At 34.7% G+C, this 21,835-nt stretch overlaps 1 protein-coding gene across 1 annotated transcript; it reads right to left on the bottom strand.

Moving 5' to 3' along the window:
• LOC129270964 (uncharacterized) lies at positions 1-18,249 on the bottom strand. The gene is made up of 13 exons (XM_064106974.1): positions 18,174-18,249; positions 14,429-14,588; positions 13,515-13,626; positions 12,405-12,514; positions 11,382-11,861; positions 10,579-10,728; positions 9,864-9,899; positions 6,636-6,801; positions 5,261-5,355; positions 4,511-4,871; positions 3,743-4,058; positions 105-2,171; positions 1-46 (listed from the first exon to the last, which is right to left on the bottom strand). The coding sequence occupies exons 2-12, from the start codon at positions 14,557-14,559 to the stop codon at positions 2,002-2,004; spliced, it is 2,127 nt and encodes a 708-aa protein (XP_063963044.1). The 5' UTR covers positions 14,560-14,588; positions 18,174-18,249; the 3' UTR covers positions 1-46; positions 105-2,001.
• Positions 18,250-21,835: the final 3,586 nt, after the last annotated feature.

The raw sequence follows: 21,835 nt of genomic DNA, 5'->3' as shown, positions 1-21,835 counted from the left end.
GGTTCCTTAAAAATATCGGGTGGGTGTTTCATGAAAGTTGTCAGCACTGACTAAATTGTCCGTGCTGACAACTTTCATGAAACGGTCTTTAGGAGCTGTGTGACCCCAAGATATGAAAAGTATTGCTTCAAATCAACTGTAGTTATATATTCATGTTTGACGATCAAAGACAATTTTGTTTTGTACCGTATATACAAAACATAAAAGCAAACTCCTATTTTTTTTTTCAATGTTCATAAAGATTCAATACTGATAAGATGATCAGAAATTTTTAATTAACCACAAACCCCCATATTTCCCTTAAAAAAAAAAACCCATCAAGGTGAGTACAAATGCATAGTATTTTGAGCTATTCCCCTAGCAATATCAGCCTTAATTGATACATCAGAATGACGTGTCTAAGCACTTTACAGATATATTATTACCCCGGTCATCGGATTCAATCATTTATTCTAGCACACAATGAACGCACATCCACAACTCCCTGGGGAGTATTCCAGTCAGTCGCTGTTGGGGCGCATGGAGTATTGGAAAGCTACAATGACTTTCACATCCTATCGGGTACCCATTTAGCACCTGGGTTGAGAATGGCAAAGTGTGGATTAACGCCTTGACAAAGGACGCTAGACCGCTGTGGGATTCAAACACACAATCCCCTGTTTACAAGGTGAGAGTCAGAACCACTAAACCATGGCTCTTCCACAGAATAGACCATCCCCAAACAAGAGGTTTGCTGCTTGATTCTACTCCAGTGACATTAAGCAAGCTCTGTGCTTTATTTCAACAAACTCCATGGAGGTATCACGTTGAAGTAGTTCGGACTCCCAGCTCTTTATCAGAAGGTCACAGCTTCAAATCCTACTCTGGGCATCAATTTCCTTCAGCAAGAAATGTATCCACAGTGTGCCGCACTCAACTCAGATGATGTAAATGGAGACCAAGCATGAATTTCTTCCTTGAAACGCAGAGCACATAATAGCTGCATTACTGTAGAGTGCTTAAAAGCTTCTGATAAAGTAAGCATTAAGCGATACATAAGCAATAATAATTATCATTACCATGATAACTAAACCATTTCTAAAAAGTTCAAAATGTAAAATCACCAAAGATTTTGTTGCCAGGCTCAAATAACATGAAATATTCTTGACAAAATATTTGGTAACTATAACCAAAACTATACTATGATAACCCAGAGGAAATTGTGTATGAAGAGATCAAGGGCCTCTTGCACAAACAGTTAAAACTTCAAAAAACAAATGCACCTTAAAATTTTTCAACCACAAGTAGGCTTTTATCATTGATTTATTTTTAGTTGCATTTGAATGTAACTTTTGTGCAATAGTTCCAGATGTCCTGATATATACCATTATCAAGTTTGACAGGGTAATACATTACATTTGGATAAACTTCGCACCTGGGATGGATTCACAAACAGCTAAAATCAATTTATACAAGAGATCTTACAAACAGTTGCGATTGATCCGTTCAACCACAACTATGGAAAGCCAGCAACGTTAACATCTAAAATGCATGTTCGTTAAAAAATATTTTCTAGCTGTGATGTATAATCATGTTTTCATTGTTTTCTTGAAAATTCAGTGTGCTTCTCTTTGTTTACAAAGGACATCTTGCAAATTTCTTACAAAGAAATCCATCAGTGACATAATTTTTCTGCATAAAATTTTCAAAATGTCCTTTGTAAACAAAGGCGAACACACCATATTATCAAGAAAACAATAAATTTATGTAATTTACATCATATCTAAAAAACATTTTGAACATTCATGCATTTTGGTTGTTGACGTTGTCCATAGTTGTGATTGATCGGATCAATCGCAACTCTTTGTTAGACGGGCCCCTGATCAATTGTAACTCTGTGTAAGATGGGGCCCTGATTGGTTTACAGCCTCTTACAATCGATTTTAGATATAAGTTTATCACCCCATAATGCAGTAAGTGAGATTTAATGTTAATAATCCTGACAACAGAGTTTCCACAGAATCACTTCTTTTTTTGCCGGAGGATTTCAATGACTGGTTGTATTGGAACTTGGTCTCCTTCATGGCAACACGTCTCAATGACTCTCTTGATGTGAGAAGATGAAATCCCAAGCTGGTAAATGAGATTGTAATTGTTCACGAGCCGAATCATCTCTTCTCTTTCCAGGCAACCTGTCATGGGAACAGAATCAGAAATCTGCATCAGTCCCGACGAAAATAAAAATAGCTAAATTCTGATCAGTATTTCATGAAATGTGCAAAGGGGAAATCTGAACCAAGAAGGTTAAAATAAACACTTTTTTTTTTTTTTTTTTTAAGATTGAAAGGGTAAATAAATTGGAGCCCCTTCAGCACCCAACTGTGTATATTATCATGTGATAATGAGATAAGAATGAAAGATAAACAATCAAATATAAATTTGGGATGCCAATGGTCAGAGGGCCTGAAAAAAAAAGCCAGAACATGCCAAAGTCCAGTATGTAGTGTATCACATAAAACCTGAAAAGGCCTGGAATGATAAGGTGTCAGGACATGAAATCAAGCAAAAGCCTGAATACTGTGATCTGTAAAAAAAAGCCCAGCGCACACTTAAAGATTCAAGTCTGACACTATTTTCGAACAAAATGCACTTTGTATTAAAGTCTCAAGAAGTAAAATCATTTTATTTGAAGTTTGGCATAATGCCAGGAATACTACAATCAGAATTCTGCTTTGCTCCAAGCCCTGTGGTCAGATTAAAGTCCAAACCAGCTTCAAGTCGCAGCCGATGATGGCCTCATTATGATTTGGAATTGAATTTGCTTTTATTCCAAAAGGGAGGCTTGAAATAGACTGGAATTCTGATTTTGATATTCATCCCACTATTTGGAACTTTGATCACTCAGATTTTGTAGGTTGAAATGTTTATATAAAATGCTATTATAATTTCTTTGAAAATCAGATTGTGCAGTGGGCTCAAGTCTATGAATGTTAGCTAGATGAAGGTGAATAAGGTGATGAAAATGAATCACATATTTCTGTGACATGCTAATACATCACCTGATCAAAGGAAATACAACATTCAGATCTCAAAGACCCAGAATTCTTGAAAGTGTCAAATTGGACCCATGGGTTTAATTTCAAACCTGGGCGTTAAATTTTCACTTCATGAAAAAGAGTAATTTCATCTGTGGGTTAAATCATGTCATGTCACATAAAATGATGAGTTAAATTTTGCGCTCTGATGTGCTTTTAATATTGCGTTACTTTTATGAATGCAAACCTTACTCAGAGTGGATACATTTAGTCTGTGACGTCAATTTCACAATTTAACCCATGGGTTATAATTTTTGAATTTTGGCCAAATCTTTAAGCCTGGCGCACACTTCATGATTCACTGCGCTCCGATTTTCAAAGAAATTGTAATAACATGTGATATGAACATTCCAACCAACATAATATAAACAAAGTTCAGAAATATTGGTATGGATACTGAAATCAAATTCCAGTCTATTTCGAACTTCCCTGTAAGAATAAAAGCAAATTAAATTCCAAATAGCTATCATATCATCATTGGCTGCCACTTGAACTTTACTCCGCCAACAGGTCTTACAGCAAAGCAAACTTATGATTCTGTTATTCGTAACATTATGCCGAACTTCAAATAAAAAAAGTTTACTTCTTGGAACTTCCGCATTTCATGCAAAATGTTACTTATTTAAAAATTGTGTCATATCTGATCATGCTTTAGTTAATACCCTTACCACTCTTTGATGCATCTTGGCTGTAAAGCCCTTTCGCGAGATGGACGAAACCTTTAAACCATTCCTCCCTCTCCCGCTTCTCGTTCTTCTGTCGCGACAACTTCATCACCTCCTCCTCCGCGTGCCTGTGGCGATGACGTCGCTGATGCTCCTCGGCCATCCGTCTGAGTTGTTCTATCTCGTAGTCCTCCTGTTGGGGGGTAGGGGATGAGTTGATAGAGGCGTGGTCCTCCGTGGGGGTGTCGTTGCGAGTGATCTCCATCTCAACATCGGTCACGTTGTTCTGTTCTTGGGCATGTCTTGATGTATCTATTCTCTGTGGAAAAGAATGACATAGGAGTCAAAAGTAGTAAAGATTATCTGAAAATAAAACTATCACACTAAATAAGGGTGGGGGAGGAGGACTAGTTTCCATGCAGTTTTTGGCAATCAAATTATGTGCTCCCTTGAAAGCAGATTTGAAGTACATCAAAGACCAATCCATTTTTACATATTCATCAATTAAAGATAATCAAGAAAATAACTTCACGAAAAATGAATTCAGATTCGCTACAGGAATTCAAATTACTAGACCAGTTGCACAAAAAATGCAAGACCTGGTGATACAAAACATTGTATGATAATATATGAGTTGGGAGTATGGGCATAATTACGTTTCCTATGTTAAAAATTTTTCAGATATATTTGGACATTATGTATTTATAAGAGCTTTAATTTCCTAAGAGTTCTCAAAGCAATTTGACTCCATGTCCCTCTTTTGTCACTCACTGCAAGGGGTTTCCTAAGCCAAGGAGGCGAGGATACTTTCTTTGGCTCCTCTGGTGTGGGTAGGACCTCCTTGATTGGTCTCTTCGGCCAAGTACTTGGTCTTCTTGGCTCTATGACAGGGGCTAATCCTCCCGCATGTGGTCTAGGCCCATCCCTAGACCTATTCCCGCTTCTCTCCCTTTGGGACCCACTGTTGATGGGACTGCTTCTGAAAGAGTTCCTGTTCCCAACGGAGCCCAAGTTATCAGGGTCTTCGGAAGCCCTTCTTTGACTCTTGCTCTGACTCTGGCCCTTCTCTCCACGGGGTGTCATTGCTTCTCCAGAATCCACTCTGTCTAAAATCTCTAAGAAAGCCACCCAACTATTAAAGAGGGAGTTTTATCAAGAAGAAATAGAGGAAAAAGTAGGAAAAAAATTCCACCGCTTTGAAACATCATTGGATCTCATACATGCACAAAAATAACTGCTTGATAATTGCAGTTTAAATTACAAGGATGAAAAACTTTGGAACAGCCAAGCCACACACAAGAAACCCTAATCTGTAAATATCATGAAACATTTGTTAAAAATAACACTTATTTTACAAAATCAATCAATTTCAAAATAAAATTTTTGTTTTTAATGAAATCAAGTTGCGCATAATTTTTTGAGTTGCGATTGATTGCACTCTTTCTGCAACAGGCCCCTGACAACTTGTCAGATAAAAATGTTAATGAAACTCTCCCCTGCTGTAGGAAACCCTTTTCTCACCTCAGTTGGCCATCTCCTGTATCTATTCTCTGTATCATTTTGTTCAGGAGAGAACCTTGGACTGGTATCCGATAGAAGAGAAACAGATCATCCAGCTGAAACATAGCAATTCAAAAACGGTACATTGCTCATAGACTCATCAAAGATGAGTTTACTATAAAACTACTGGAAATTTCGATAAAATATTGAATTGTTTGATATTAGTTTGTATTTCATATGAAATTTCATAATTAGATTCTCATGTACACAGACAATTTTCGACGTTAACCTACTTTAAAGAGTAACAGTCATACGTACAGACTTGCTTACATTACACGGCCATCATTTTGAGGTACGTTCTAGTGGAATGTCACTGTCAAATTGGGCTGATTCTAAAGTTATGAAGGAATATAATGTGATCTTGTGCATTCATCTGTATATAAGATATTATTAACCGTATCAGACATCTGAGCAGGACAACTTTGATACATTATTGCTTGCTTATGACTGTGATTAAATGGTCGGTCAATAGGTTTCCAATTGTTTATCCACGGATCCAATTTATTGCCCGCTCAGGAAAGTCAATGAGAAAATGCATGGAAATGTAGCGGGCAATAAGGCAGAGCTAACATCCGAGTATTCTACGCGCTTTTGGATGCGTCCTTGAACCGCGCAGTGCTATACGTCACAATATTAATCAAGTTGAGACAATGCTGGATACTGCGTCCCCAGGCCAGGGAAGTGTCTTTTCAATTACGTCACAATGGTAAATTTCCGAGGCCCAGTCTGCTCAACATGACAAAATAGATTCCCATAAAATAAAATAAATAAAAAATATCAAAATATCTCAATTTAAACGATTCTTGCTCTAGATGTCTAATTTGGTTAATAATAGCAATATTGACTGGCCTGGGGGCGAAAGGACATATATCGCCCTCCCAAATTGATATCACCCTCGTCTACGACTCGGGCGATATAAATCTAGTTTGGGCGATATATGTCGTATCGCCCCGAGGCCAGTCAATACTGCTTTAATATCATACTATATCTACCAGGTAGTTTGTTTCATTTCAACAAAACTCCAGTACATCAATATGATTATGAAAAATTATTGTATTTTCTATAGTCTTGAATCAATCATAAAGCAGTACTACTGCAGAAATTTTCTGGGTTAGTCTATATCATAATAGCAATTCCTTTTTGGCTGCAACCAGCTTTGCAATGTCATATGTTTTGAATTGCTGTTTGGGTTATAGTGATCAGTTTTTAGGAGTTAATTTTTACTATGTTATTACTCACCTGTCATGTTTATTTTAAGGCAAAGTGAAATGAATTTTAATTGAACTGAAATGTATAGTCTGCAATAAAAATCAGGAGCCATTTTATTTTTACTTACATCTCTTCTGGAGAAAGTCCCTTGTTTATGTCGGTCTTTCTTAAGACACATCTCTCTCATGCCTTCTGTATCAATTGTTTGTTTCTTCTTGCCGTCTGTGAACTGTTCTTCCAGCATTCGGATCAACATTGCATCTTCCAACTCGGTGAATGTTTTCAAAGGTTTTCTGGAATAAGAAAGAATGCATTTTAAAGATAAATACCAGTTTTGGTAATGATCTCAAAATGACTTCAAACAGAATCAAACGAAATTACCACCAAATTGTTAGTATGTATAAATAAAAAATATGTGTCAAATAGCTCTGGAAGAAAATGCACAATTGCTGAGAAATAAGCAAAACAAGCACGGAATTCTATCAAATGTCAGGTATTTTTCAAAGAAATATTAATACACTATCCCACATATGCGTTTCTGTGCTAGTAATCATCAGAATAATCAATTTTGAGCTAAGATTTCATGATTTTACAAAGATAAGTTTACATGAATGTACCAGATCTAGATGCCCGACAATATTTTGACAGTTAATCTTGATTTAAAAGACTTTCTCATGAAATAATTCTTTGCTGCAACTACTGTCTTTTACCTTTAAAAGAAAAAAATTAGAGAAGTTACAGTCACCCATTATTTTCTAGATTTAAACAATATATTATTGATTATATTTATTTCATAAGCTAATCTTTTGCCCATTACTAAAAAAAAATTTCAATGATCCCATAAGCATAATAAACATAGTCTTTATAAAGTGAGATATCTTCATATCATGTCTCTGTCCAACAATTCCTCATTCTTCTGAATCTCTTGATTTTCTTATATTTTCACAACCTGAAAACAGCAAATTCATTAATAACAGCAAGACTCAGTTTGTTGCATTGAAGGTAAAAGACAGTAATTGCAGCAAACAATTATTTCATGAGAAAGTCTTTCAAATCAAGTTCAATTGTCAAAATATTATCATACATCTAGATGTGGTACATTAATGTAGACTTATCTTTGTAAAATTATGAAATCTTGGCTCAAAATGGATAATTCTGATGATCACTAACACAGAAAAGCATATGTGGGACAGTGTATTAATATTGCTTCGAAAAATACCCGACATTTGATGGAATTCCGGCTTATTTTGCTCATTTCTCAGCAATTACTCATGTTCTTCCAGAGCTATTTGGCATATATTTTTTTTATTTATACATACAAACACTTTGGTGGTAATTTCATTGGGTTCTGTTTGAACTCATTTTGAGATTGTTACCACAACTGGTTTTCTTTAAACATATATTTTTTTCAATCAAGTATTACATATGCCCAAAATCTTTGCTCATAATACATGCTTGACAATAAAAAAAAAATCTACATATTAAATATTGATATTTTATCATTATCATTAGCAGCATTATCATTTAATTTGCCATAAAAACATACAAATCGCACAATGTAAATACAAAAACACAATTTAAACTAGAATTTTAATTCGTCATGAGGACGAATTAGGTGGTCTGTCTCTGATTCTCATGATCACAAATACAATCACCATGTTTACTGAGATCAATATGATCATCATGATGAAAACTGAACTTTTCTTACGAAAAGAACATGTTGAATACTCTTGAAAAGAGGGAAATTGAGAAGTTATGTGAAATAGGTGGGTGATACACATGGTACATGTCATAGGCCTATTAAAAGGAATTTTAATCTCTTTTATTGTGCAATATTTTAACTTACATACCTTGTAATGGTCATAAAGGACCGTTTGTGAAATGTTGAAAAGAAACAAAAAAAGAAAAAAATATCTCATGTTCACCCCTGGGCTCGAACCATGGACCCTGGAGAAACAAGTCTGATGCCTTACCAATTGAGCTACACTATTTCCCTTACACTTTACACATAAGCAAATTAAGAGGATCTCAAATCAAATTTTGCGAGTGAAATACGGGCATGATCCCGTCATCTGATCGGAAAAGGGAGACCACCTTTGCCATGAAGTTAGAATCTCAGCTACAACATACTCCAAGCTCAGAGAAAATCTACTAAAAGAAATGGAGATATGGCTCACGAAATAGAGGAATGTAGAACAGTTTTGAGAAAAAGTCATTTCCCATAGAGATTGCACACAAAATGAGCGAAAATGACATACCCCTATAAATTGCCATTTTTTAAGATGATCCGTTCCCTAAAATGTAAAAAAGCCAACAAATTAGAAAGAGTATGTCCTCAGCTACAACATAAAACAACCTGAGCGAGTTAGAGTCAAATTTGCATAATTATGATGACGTCATAAGAAGCAAAATGGAAATTTTGAGTTCCGACGCCATTTTGATGACGTCATGATGAAATTAAGGGTCAAATGTGGCATGAAATCATATCTCCCATCCATCCTCTATTCGCATATGAAAAAAAAAATTGGGGGTCAACGGACTTCCTGAAGAGCTATAATGAATTTTGTATAGGCATGTTTTTGCACATACATTGTCCATGGTTAGTGCGAGCACGTGCGCGTGCTGTAAACTTTGATGGAGGCTAATTCCGTTACTACGTGTCGTAGAAGGTTGATCAAGGTATCAAATTACTCAGAATTATATAATCAATGCATTGATATGAAAACAATGGTGATCCTATATTGTATAGTGCCGTTACGCGCGAGAACGCGCGCGTAACCATGCGCACGCGCAAATTTTTGAAATGCTTAAAATTACCTGATTCATACTCTACTTTGGTCAAAAAGTGATTTTGACCATTTTAAAATTTTTACATGCACGTCTTGACCTCTACATGACCTTTGATGACATGGACAGTTGACCCTTGACCTGAAGTTAATGTAAATATTGTTAATTTTTTATAATTGATAATGAAGATATGATTGATAATGTGATTTTACAAAATGGCGTCTAGATGACGTCATGATGACCTTTTGACCTTGAACTTGTTTTATCCAGATGACATGATATGTCCCCATATCTGATGATATTTTGAAGAAAATTGAAGATGTAGATTTGGAGATGTTGTGCTAACAAGAAAAGGGCAGAAAAATAAATATAAATAATAAAAATTTTTACGAAATTAATAGTTGATCCGTCGATCGAGAGATCACCTAATAATTAAATATATAAAATGAGAAGAGAATAAAACAAAAATGTCTAAATTCCAAACTATACATAAAAAATTACACTGCTTAAGGCAAAGGTTATTGAAAAGATCACTGAAAATATAAAACAATCTATGTGAGGAACTCACCTTGTAGCGAATGAAGGTTTCCATTTTTCTTGTTCTCTGTAAGGAAAGAATGCAGATCAATTCAAACAGTATCAAATTATGACTTGAAGAAATTAGAACTCCCTCGTTAAAAGTAATCACCAGGAGAGATATATGTACATATACTACATCTAATCATACCACGTTCAATTGTGATCAGAATCTTTGTTGGATTGTTAATCAAATAAAAATATGCATATTTACTGCTAAATTCAAATAAACAAAAAGAAAAGTTATATATCATATAAGTAAAGAAAAAAATAATTTTTTTAATACATGGAATAATGAAATGGTTGGATAATGTAGAGTATTCCAGAAGCATTATTTCATTCAAATGACTCTTCAGAAGTGCCAATTCTTTAAAAAGTAGATACAGTACAAGTAGATAATGAATTAACATTTAAAGAGGTAAACCAGTTCCAGTGATGCAAATTATTAAGAGCTAGAGATAGGATATTTGATTTGAAGAATTCACATACAATGCACAAACTAATGTAGGCTTACAATATTTTCTATGCTGCAAATTTTCATCTGTTTTATTTTGTGATTTTATGTCATCATTGCGGAATTACTTGTGAATGACTGTTGCTTCGTTGGTGGAAAACAGCAATCATGAATACAATAGCTCTAAAGAATATCATGATTAGGTGAAAATATGAATCTGTACATTAAGATATTCCCATCAACAAATACTTACTTTCGTTTTTTCTTCTCCCTCATCTCATTAAGTTTCCTTTCTTCTTCTTTCCTCTCCTTCTCTTCCTGGTCTTCGTATCTCTTGATATGAGCATTGAGTCTTCCTAACTCAAGATCTGTTTTATCATCTCCATTTGTTTCATGCACAAACCTGTATTATTTAAAATGATAAATGATTAAAATTTACGAGACTTCTGGTCAAAAAGATGTTTACTCAGCTTAAATTCAAATTTTGATATCATGATAGTACATTTAAAAAATATAGTGATATTATATATTTAGTCTCTACATTATACTGTTTTTTATTAATTCAATTGTTCTTTTATGAATCAATAATACTTTTTCAAATATTATTAAATATTTTGGGGGTTGTAATTATCAATTAATTTATGATCATGTTTCAATTATTGTACACATGCTCAACTTTTAAGGAAGTTTTAACCATAATTATTAATATACTCTTATGGCAACACAATTTCCAACACAAGGAAAACAACATCTCTTGCCCATCTTTTCCTCAAGACCAATTTGTGTGCAAAACTTCATGACAATTTGTTAAAAACTGAAGAAGTGGTTCAAACCACAGGACTTATACCCAATTTTTGACATATACATGCGAAAAATGTGTCTTGCACATCTTTACACCAAGACCAATGTGTGTTCCAAATTACATGAGAATTGGTTAAAAACTGAGGAAGTACTTCGACCTGCAAAATTTGCAACGGACCAACTGCCAGACCGAATGCTGATTCCTGCATATCCCCTTCAAACTTTATTTGACAGGGGTATAAAAAGTGGGCTTACTTATTCACATCATCTTCCAGTAATGTCTCTGCCTTGGCCAATCCTAGCTGTGCCCTCGCTAGAAACTGAATCAGCTTCTCATAGTTCACGTGATCAGGGTTGGACCCCTTGGCAAAGTTTGAGAAGAGCAACCTCAAGGTTTCAATCGGAATGGGCAACTTGTGTTTGTGGGCGATCATGTTCATCTGGGGTTGGTTGACGTAGCCGTGCAGTCCGTGATCGAACTCCGCGAGATCCGTGTACATCTCCTTAAAGTGCAGAGGGTCGTAGCCCACCAGGTGCTCCGCGACCTGGTCCGTCAGAGAGCGTTTGTTGCTGATTGGGGAGAGGACAGCCGAGGAACCCATGTGAACCGGGAATGGCTTGTGAAGGATGTCCTTGATGTTAGGAGGGTCTTCCTGGGGTGTGTCGTCCGACAAGACATCATCATCGTCACCGTGATCGTGGCTGTGGTCAGAGGCGTGGATTGGAGGAAGGGCTCTATCCAACGACAAACAAACAAACAGGCAAGCATAGGAATGAAAGTTATAAATGATGTCCACCTTGAGATTCTATTCCACAAAACAGGTTTGTTCACAAATCTATCGTCATCTTAGGTAGATATAAACGTATTTCAATAAAGAATCATGACCAACATGTCTAATTCTGAAATTCTCAAATTCACAAGTGACAGGTGAATTTTAACCAAAGCAAAACGATTTCTACTTGTTGGTGCACGAAGCAGACCAGCGATCAATCAAAGACTTCTGATTAATCTTGGGACCTAAAACTGACTTGCATAGAAATATTTCATCCACATAACCCCGAACTAACCAATACTCGAGTATGGCACTGTTTTCAAACTTCTATAATCAGATTTGTGAATTGTGGTATTTTCCATGTTTTTCTTTTCATCAATTCCATCCATTTCTTATATCTATTTTTCCAATTCTTTTTATATTGTAGAAATTTTTCCATTCTATTTCATCTTTCCTCCACAATTCTTAATAAAACAATCCTGTACACCAATAGAATACTACTAACCTTATAGCACCCGGCCTTCCGTCATAGTGATTGCTTTTGCCATGTATGTGTGAGTTGCTAGAGTCTCTTGGCGCTGTCTGGGAGTAGATCTTACGGTAGCTACCAGGCAACTGTAATCAAATGAGCAAAAGTATATCATCAATGAAATTATACCAACATAACTTACATTTACTTTCAAAACCACTCTCCAAAAGGCAGATAGTGTAAAAATATGTGTCCCCATACTTTCCATAGTCAAGACCCATATGGAGAGATTGTGAATTCTAGAGGCATTTTGGGGTAAAAGTGGGCAATGCCAACAGGCCCATTTCACATAATATTAATGTGCTGATCATATAAGACCCATTCCCAAGCCAATTTTTATGTCTTGACTATCTTATTTGTGTAATCAAAATGGCATCAGAATGGAAAACTTTGGAGCTGTTTGTATGGCTCATGGTATAGTCCTTGTAGAGTTTAAAGGTAAAAGAATGTAGTTTCAATTTCACCAAACAAATATTTCATGAGAAACTCTTTAAAATCAAGGTTATTTGTCACAATATTATCATAAATTCAGATTTGGTACATTAACGCAAAGTTATCTTTGTGAAATCATGAAATCTTAGCTGAAAACTGAAAAACACTCACGATCAGCATATGTGCGACAGTTTATTGATATTGCTTGGGAAAATACCTGACATTTGATGGAATTCTGTGTTTAATTTGCTCATTTTTAAGCAATTACACATTTTCTTCCGGAGCCATTTTGCATATATTTTTTATTCATACAGTGTACAGTATACTTGTGTTATTGAATGTTAAACATATTTCTGTGATCCCAACAGATTAGGTTACTTAAATACAAGAATTACTTGAATTTTGGTTGTGTATGGTGCACTTGGGTGAGCAAAATGTTTTTATAGTCAGTTTCAAATTAATTGTATAATGTTTACCATCCTAGGGAAAATATTTTTTTTCCAGCATATTCATATAAAAAAAATTAAAACAGCTTTGTTTGGATTTTTTTTTCTTTCTGATCTCTTAGGAAAGAAAAGTGTGCACAATGATTCCAATGAAAAGTGAACGAAACAATTTTAGGGTTATATGATTAGGGCTAGAGTATTTACTTACAGCATCTGGGCTGTTGTTGAAGCTACTGTGGTTGCTCTCATTGACAGGAGGTTGATACTGCATGGGAGGGGTGCCATGAGGACCGGACTGAAGAGAGTCTGAAGATGTCCGACTACCAAGGGGTCAAAGGTCACAGAAATATGATGAAGATATAATCCATGTTAATAATGAACATATTGCCTGACACATTGATACTCCTTCAAATCGATCAAAAAGTTACAAAATATCATCCGCATGTAAAATTTACATTTTCAACAAAAATGTATACAGTAAAACATATGTTGAAGAAGTAGGCACTTGTACTTTTGTCAAGAGTGGTATAACTGATAAAGGAATCAATACTAATCCTATCTTCATGAAGTATTGAACTTTGATTTTAAGCTGACAAATGATCCAATTAAGTTTAAAGAAGAAGAAAAAATGACAATCATTATCCGATGAATGTCTTTAGTTGAAAGTTTGTACAAAGGGGATCATTATCTATTTAACATAACATTAACATGTCCAATAAATCAAAAAGACACCATCGGTTATATCAAGAATTTCAATGTGATATTTGAATGTTTTCATGGTGGACAGAAATGAGGCATCACCAAATTTCACAGTTGTGCCCCAATGGTTTTGACTCTCACCTTTAAATCGTGGAATGTAGATATTTCAAAAAAATTCAAATGTACTAGACTTGACCCAGATGTAGTTTATGGGTACCAAAAAGGAACTTTCATTCATTGAAGTGCTTTTTTATTTTTATATTATAATGTAATTCCATTGTCTTAAAAGCACTGAAAGTGGATTCAAACTCTCGATAAATTGTATTAATCATTGACATCAAATAACCACAATATAAGACTACTCATTCTACCACTCTCCCCTGTAACACATGTATCTTTTGTGTTTGTAAAAATAATCAGTACCTTGCAGGTGGGGTCCTTACAGCTACTTCAACCGTTTTCCCGCCGATGATTTTGGTCTTGACCGATGGTTGAATGTCCGTCCCAAACGGAGCATTCCTTGCCGTCGACGCTGCATTAGCTCGTCTGCTCATGTTGGCCACTCCTGGTCCATCCTTTTACCCTTTAAAAATAAAAGAGATAAATACAGAGATGCCAAGTTCAAAAACAGCGATGTGTGAGATTTTAGACAGGGAACCTGTCTAGCTGGTGATCGGCCCCAGTGGCAACGATGCCCAATCAGCAATTGTTTACCATGACAAAAGCATAAATGGGATCATAACATAACTATCAAAATTTTGTTATGGCAATTTGTCAAAAAAATAACTTGGTCTAGAATTTGCGAAGAAGATAGTCTGACATGATAAGTGATGGATTTCGATGATGATTTTGTCAAAAGTACATGCGGAAAATAAACTTTTATTTTAAATTGAATTGAAATCTGCCTGCCACCTGGTGTGCAAATGAACTGGTTCTCCAAGTCCAAACCTCAGTCATGTCTCATGACTTGCTTGCTCATCGACATCACCCATACTGGAATTACGGCCCAGCCCCAGGCTTTTTTTTTAACATTGATAATGATAGGGCCTAACACTACAGTAACATTAACAACGGTTAGGTTAGGCCATAGGGCCTTAGGCCTATTAAAATAACATGCAATGGCTTAAAAAGCCTTATTCCTTAATTAGGCACTTCAGGTGAAAATTAGGAAAGGCTGTTCCAGTATATTTGATAGGCTCACAATGAGGCTCAATATCTACGATTCACAAAACTGTTTGAATTTTCAAATTCCGATATCTAGAAGTCAAGTTATTGTCATCTTTGTGATGAATAAACAGGGCTTTTTGTGGACAAAAGAAGATTGCAAAATCTTATTATTCTCTTTGTTTTGGGCATGGCACATTAATAATACATAGCTTATGGGGCATTGTACAAGCTTTTTATTTAAATCTTAAAGTACTCAGATTGATTTGACATATTGGCATATGATTTCTTTGGTTCAAGGGCAACTACCCCTGGACGATAACCCCCCACCCCCACCCCCGGACAATTCCCCTCCCCCACCCTGGACAATTACCCCCCCCCCCCCGGACAACTACACTGTAGTCTGTACCCCTATCCAAAAATCTACACCTAATCTAACCTAACCTAACCCTATTTCGGGGGTAATTGCCCTGTGGTAGGTTTGTGCACAGGGTAAACATGACTTGATATTGATTTTATTTGCTTGAACATTAGAAATTAAGTTTTCAATGAATATTATTTGTAATCAAAGAAAGAGAATTAAAATAATAATCTTAGGATTTCTATCAAAAAATAAAAACAGATTGATTTCAATTGTCTATTATCTCATTATTGTGGTCTCAATAAAATTGTTGATATTATTATTGTCTCATTATCGTTTCATTATTGTCCCAATTATTATTATAATTATAATAATTATTATTATCATGACAATTATTTTTGTTTCATTAATATTATTTTCTAAATAATTATTACAATTATAATTACTATCATCATAGTAATTATTGTTATAATTATTTCATAATAATAATTATTATTGAAATAATAATTATAATTATGATTATTTTTATAATTATAATTATAATAATTTTTATAATAATAATCATTATTGATGACTTATCAATATTACTGTCTCAGTAATTATTACAAGTACAATTACTTTCATTATAATTGTTATCATTATAATTATTTTATGATAATTATTATTATTGTAATAATAGTAATTATTGTCTCAATAATTATAAGGCCTTTAATTAGAATGATTATTTTTATAATAATTATTGATGACCTTTCAATATTACTGTCTCAGTAATTATTACAATTATAATTACTTTCATTATAATTGTTATCATTATAATTATTTCATAATAACTATTATTGTAATAATAGTTATTATTGTCTCAATAATTATAATTACTATAATTATAATTATTTCTACAATTATATTTATTTTAATTATAAATAAGTATTATTATTATGATGATTATTATTGATATCTCATTAATATTATTGTCTCAGTAATTATTACAATTCAAATTACATCATTATAATTGTTATCATTACAATTATTTTATTATAATAATGATTACTGTAATAATTATTATTGTCAATAAATACTAGAATTGATGTCTCATTAACATTGTCTCAATAATTATTACAATTATAATTATTATCATTATAATTGTTATCATTATAATCATAATAATTATTATTGTAATAATAATTATTATAATTGTCTCAATATTTATTGTCTCATATTATTATTAATGTCTCCTCATCACTGTTGCCTCATTATTGTCTTCTCTTATTTTTTTATAATATCTTCAAAATAATAATTAACACCATAACAAAGGTCCATAAATCAGATATCAAATTCATGAAACACATCTCATGTATGTAAACCTATTTCTAAATTAAATTCATGAAAGGAGCTTTCTGTGCCATTCAAAAATACGACTTTCATTAACAATACCATATTCTAGACATTCAGATGCAAAATTCTTGAAGTTTACTTGCAGTTTTGCTCTTAATACTTATTTCACACGAATTCTACAAAATTATTTTCAAAATAACAATTTGATTTTCATAATTAACAGAGCTCAAATCGTAATTTAAAAAAATATACAACGGCTGAAACATACTGTGTCTGAATACCAAGACTAATCTCAGGCCCAACGCAGTGGGGATGACGTCACTCACAGCTGTTCGTATACGCTCAAAACAACCCTGCTCGATCGGCCGAGTCAGATTCACAAACACCTCATGACACTCAAAACTGAAGCTCATATCCGCAGGCTCTCTACGGACCAAATTTGATCAGAATTTAACAAAATGTTCTCAAATATACAATTATATTACTGACCGAGTTTACAAGGGATCCGATGATTACAAGAAGGTGATTTCAAGCAAAGAAAAATAAATACCTGAATATTAGGTCCTTCCCTCGCATGAAGGTAAGTGATACTCCGTCTTGTATATTTCCGATGTTTACCGAAGATGTACGAAGCAACCGCGGGAATTTTTGACCAATCAAAATCAGCGGAATAAAGGAAGAAACTGACTCCGTCTTTTCGAGCAATGCCGAATGCAACTCCAGCGCTCGGCCAAAGTGCCGAGCGGAGCGAACTGTGTGTGTTAGATATGCGCTCGCCATTCACTGCAAGTGCAATGCAAAAATCTACGTCTAGCGCTGTGTCCGCGCGATCGCCCGCCCGACTGAAGTGTCTACCTTAATTGGCAATGCCAATCATGGAAGTAAATCAATGGTTCTATTTATTGGTGAATTATTTTTACTCTCCACTGCACAGGCAAGAAGCGGACCACTGTGTGCAGTGACAGTGGTCCGCTGCCCACCTCGGAAACCGGAGGACGAGGTCAGCTCCGCGGCCCGACACTCAGCCGCGGAGCTCGGAGCCCGTGTGGTACGCGGTCGACCTTGCCCCTGCCTGGCCTGGCCTGGTGGCTGGTCGGTCGATAGAGAAAATCACACGAACATTTGGAATAACAATACACGTAACATCCAATAAACCAGTAGGTCGTTGGCTCGCCAACGTTGAGGTAATGAAATGTGCGGGGTATTCTGCAGTTAAGCCCAATAAACACCTTAAATGACTAGAAATATATGATGTGATTGATGATAGTATGAAATTAATTTTTCATTTCTTAAAATCACGCAAAATATTACCTATTATCTACCAAAAATCTGTCGTCAGCTGCCGTGTTGTTGTGCTACCTGGCTACGAAACGCTTTCTGAGAAATTTTAATGAATATAACCAAATCTTGCTGTTATCAAGCATTCTGGGTAGGGACAGGGTACAAGTGAAACGTGAGTTTACCAGTCTTTTGTGGGCAATTTGTAAACGTAGAGGGCGAGTTGTTTGTGAAGTTTTTGGATTTTCTGAGCGACATTGCTAGAAAAAGACACATTTTGATGAGAAAAAAGTCAAGTTGTATGATTTGAGTGATACCTATAATGAGATGAATATTTTACAACTTCGAATTTGCCAATATATTTCCTTTAACTTCCAGTGAATGGTGATTTATATTTGTACATTATGCTTGCTGAAGGAAGTTTGAGATGAGTTATTGAGTTCCATTATTTATTTGTGTGTTCTTTCTTTAGTAAAGAAAGACAGATGGACATACCCAAATAATATTTTATAAGACCTTTTTTTTTTTACCAAATGGGATGATTATTAAGTGTAGATAAAAGGTGCCATTTGAAAACAACTTGTAAAATTAATTAGAATAGTAATCTTGTAGGCCTATACTCCTCTGAATCATTTTAATGAAAGGCTTTTTGATAATACAGTTACCAGAGTGAATGTAACTACTATAGAGGGTGGTAGGGTGGTTGAACAACCAGTGTCTTTTACAATGTAATTGTGCTAAACAAAACAATAACTTAGTTTATAGTGGGTTATTTTTTATGTTGTTGTTGATATATTAGCCTTTTCCAAAATACTTTTACAATGCTATATTGTATGAATCAGTGTAAATATGTTCAATTTTATACACATATTCATTATTGTAAATATGTTCTTGTTGAGACTATCATACTCCAATCGGGGGTCGAAAGAGTTTAATAAAATCTTATCTTATATCCTTATCCAACATGGACAGAGAGGTCAAGTCCAACCCAGAAAATGTTGAATTTAATCAATAAAGAAAAATCAGACAATAATAACGAAAAAATGAAAGTTTCATCAAAATTTGATGTAAAATAAAAACATTACGACATTTTAAATTTTATTTATTTTTTACAAAATGGTTATATGCACACTTATCAGTGACATGCAATTAATGGAGTTGATGATGTCCCTACTCACTATTTCTTTTGTTTTTTAAGTAGTTCGAAAATGCAATATTTCTATTTTTAGAGATCAGATAAGAATATGCCTATTTCATATTTTACAAAGAATAGTGAATGAGTGACATTTTCAGTCCCCATTTGTTTAGCGACCAGGATACATTTCATAACTTTCTTATTTTACATCCGATTTTGATGAAATATTTAGTGTTAACTATGCTTGATGGATTTTTTCCTTTTAATTCAAACAAACTTTTTTGTTGGGATGGACTTGTCCATTAAAGTTTTTTTTTAATTAATATATCATAAGTTTGTTGTAAGAATTTTCTTCTATTCATTTTATTTACGGTCCATAATTTGGTAAATATGGGCTTCCTTTCATACGCATGAGATCAAAACTTTCACAAAAATAATGAGAACATTTGCAATTGGATAAAATTTCATTCTAATTGTAATAAATCAATTTATCAATTTCATAATCAAGAGTCCCTTAGTGGCGCAATCAGTGTGCATGCATACAGCCAGGGCATGCATATAAGGGACAAAATAATAACTTCACACACTCATTAATGATGAAATATCACTGATTATGAAATTGCGAATTTGTATGAGACATTGTTCGGACGTGATGTCATCATAATAAACTGAGGAATTATTTTTAAAACAGAAAGGGTTTTCTATCAAGTCGCTCATTCAAAAGCTGCATGGCACAAAAATAATCATTCAGAAAACGTTTTAAAATCCTGCTTAATTGGTACGACCAGGGGAGCTTCTTATCAGCATTTTTCGTCTGACGAGTTGCCCAATCTGAAGACTTTCTATGTATTGTTTTGATTGGCTAGGAGCACTGTAAAGTATCAGACAAAATAGGTTTATTATACTGTATTTGTCGAGTAATTAACTTGACGTCCAACTTTTTCATGATATGCTCCCCAGCTTCTCTCTCATTGGTCTGGTGATCCGTCATTCCCGCCAATACCATCGATCTTTTTCGGGAGGCATGATATTGTTCTCTTTATAAGTTAATTATGATTAATGATTATATCTTAATCATTAAATCAGTATAGTCAATCTTTTTTTTTTCATTCTCGGAGGAAAAAAAATTGAACTCCGAAAGTCTGCTGGTATATGATGTTGCGGGGTTAGGGAAGATTAACCCGTAGTTTTCCTTCAGTTGGCACTATACACTAATTATAGGGTCCATTTTTTAAAAGTGTGTGGATGTGCGGGAATGTAGCACTGGTGAGTGACACCCCCCGGCACACCCTATTCCCCACCCGCCGGGCGATCGAGCAGCGTATGATGAAAATGACAATATATATATATTTTTTTCTTCTTTTGAAAGATCTGTCTGAGGAAGAGTGTCTGATATACTGCTAGGGTATACAGCAGGGAGATTTCGTTCCGCTATGATTTTTTTAAAGTAAGACCTAACATCAATGACAGGGGCTGCGGAACGGTTTTCAAAGGGGGGGGGGGGGGGGCTGAGCCAAAAGTGGGGGGGGGGGGGCTGACCATGCAAAAAATTGCAATCATATGGTCATTTTTATGTTTTTGTACATGGTTTTGGAAAAAAAACTGAAGCCCCCCAGCCCCCCCCCACCGCTTCCGCGGCCCCTGAATGATGCTGGAAAATAAAAATAGGACCCCACCCCCAAAACCCCCCAGAAGTAGGCCTATCATCCCTATTATTGATAAACAAAGAAATTGACGTCACTCTTCAACTCTGCCCCCCCCCCTGCGTATACTCCAATAAAAATATGACCCATCTATATATGTCATGATCTCTGTATAACCTACAATACGTTAATCAGACAAGCAATTATGTACCCGATAGACCATAGACTTGTTTATCGAGAGGGATGCTGGCGCCGTATTAACATTATTAAAGGACAAGTAAATCACCCCCCAAAAGTTTATTTGAATAAAAAGAGAAAAGTCCAACAAACATGCATAACACTAAAATTTCATCAAAATCGGAACTCAAAGCTGTGACATTTTAAAGTCTTGCTATACATGTACATTTTTCACAAAAAAGTCTGAATCGACATGTCAATGAGAGAGTGGATGATATGTCCCTCACTCACATTTATTTTGTTTTTTATTGCTTGAATTATAAGTATTTAAATGTTTCAAGATCTGACAATAAGGGCAATTTTGATTGAACTATATAAAATGTTAAAAGAATGGTATAATTCCACAGTCATGGAGGATAAAGTTATGCCTTTCCCTATTTTCTTATTTTGCATTTTGAAATATTCAAGAAACATTTTGTGTAATTCGGCCTGCTCTGTCAAATCCCACCATATGATTTCGAACTGAATTGTTTAAGTTTAAATGTTTTTTTTTAATGTGCTATATGTCTATAGGTAGTATATGAATGTGTACATCAGATGTGGAAATAAATTTGAATTGAAATGGAATAAAACTTTGTGTCACAGGACAACAAGGAGAAAATTAGAATTTCATATTGTGATACAAATAATAGGGGCATACAAAGGGCATACAACTGTATCGTGATATTAATTACTTTCAC

Source organism: Lytechinus pictus, chromosome 11 (genome assembly GCF_037042905.1).
Source record: "Lytechinus pictus isolate F3 Inbred chromosome 11, Lp3.0, whole genome shotgun sequence".
Classification (NCBI taxonomy): Eukaryota; Metazoa; Echinodermata; class Echinoidea; order Temnopleuroida; family Toxopneustidae; genus Lytechinus; species Lytechinus pictus.
The sequence above is the reverse complement of the archived record's forward strand: the minus strand, read 5'-3'. Positions and strand labels throughout refer to the sequence as shown.

What these genes read in the sequence shown, in the direction of transcription:
- LOC129270964 (XM_064106974.1), bottom strand. Translation starts at nt 14,559, where the DNA reads ATGAGCAGACGAGCTAATGCAGCGTCGACGGCAAGGAATGCTCCGTTT. An exon ending in CTGGAAGATGATGTGAATAA is followed by an intron (nt 10,729 to 11,381) that starts GTAAGCCCACTT and finishes TAAATAATACAG; the next exon opens with GTTTGTGCATGAAACAAATG. An exon ending in ACAGGAGATGGCCAACTGAG is followed by an intron (nt 4,872 to 5,260) that starts GTGAGAAAAGGG and finishes CCTCTTTAATAG; the next exon opens with TTGGGTGGCTTTCTTAGAGA.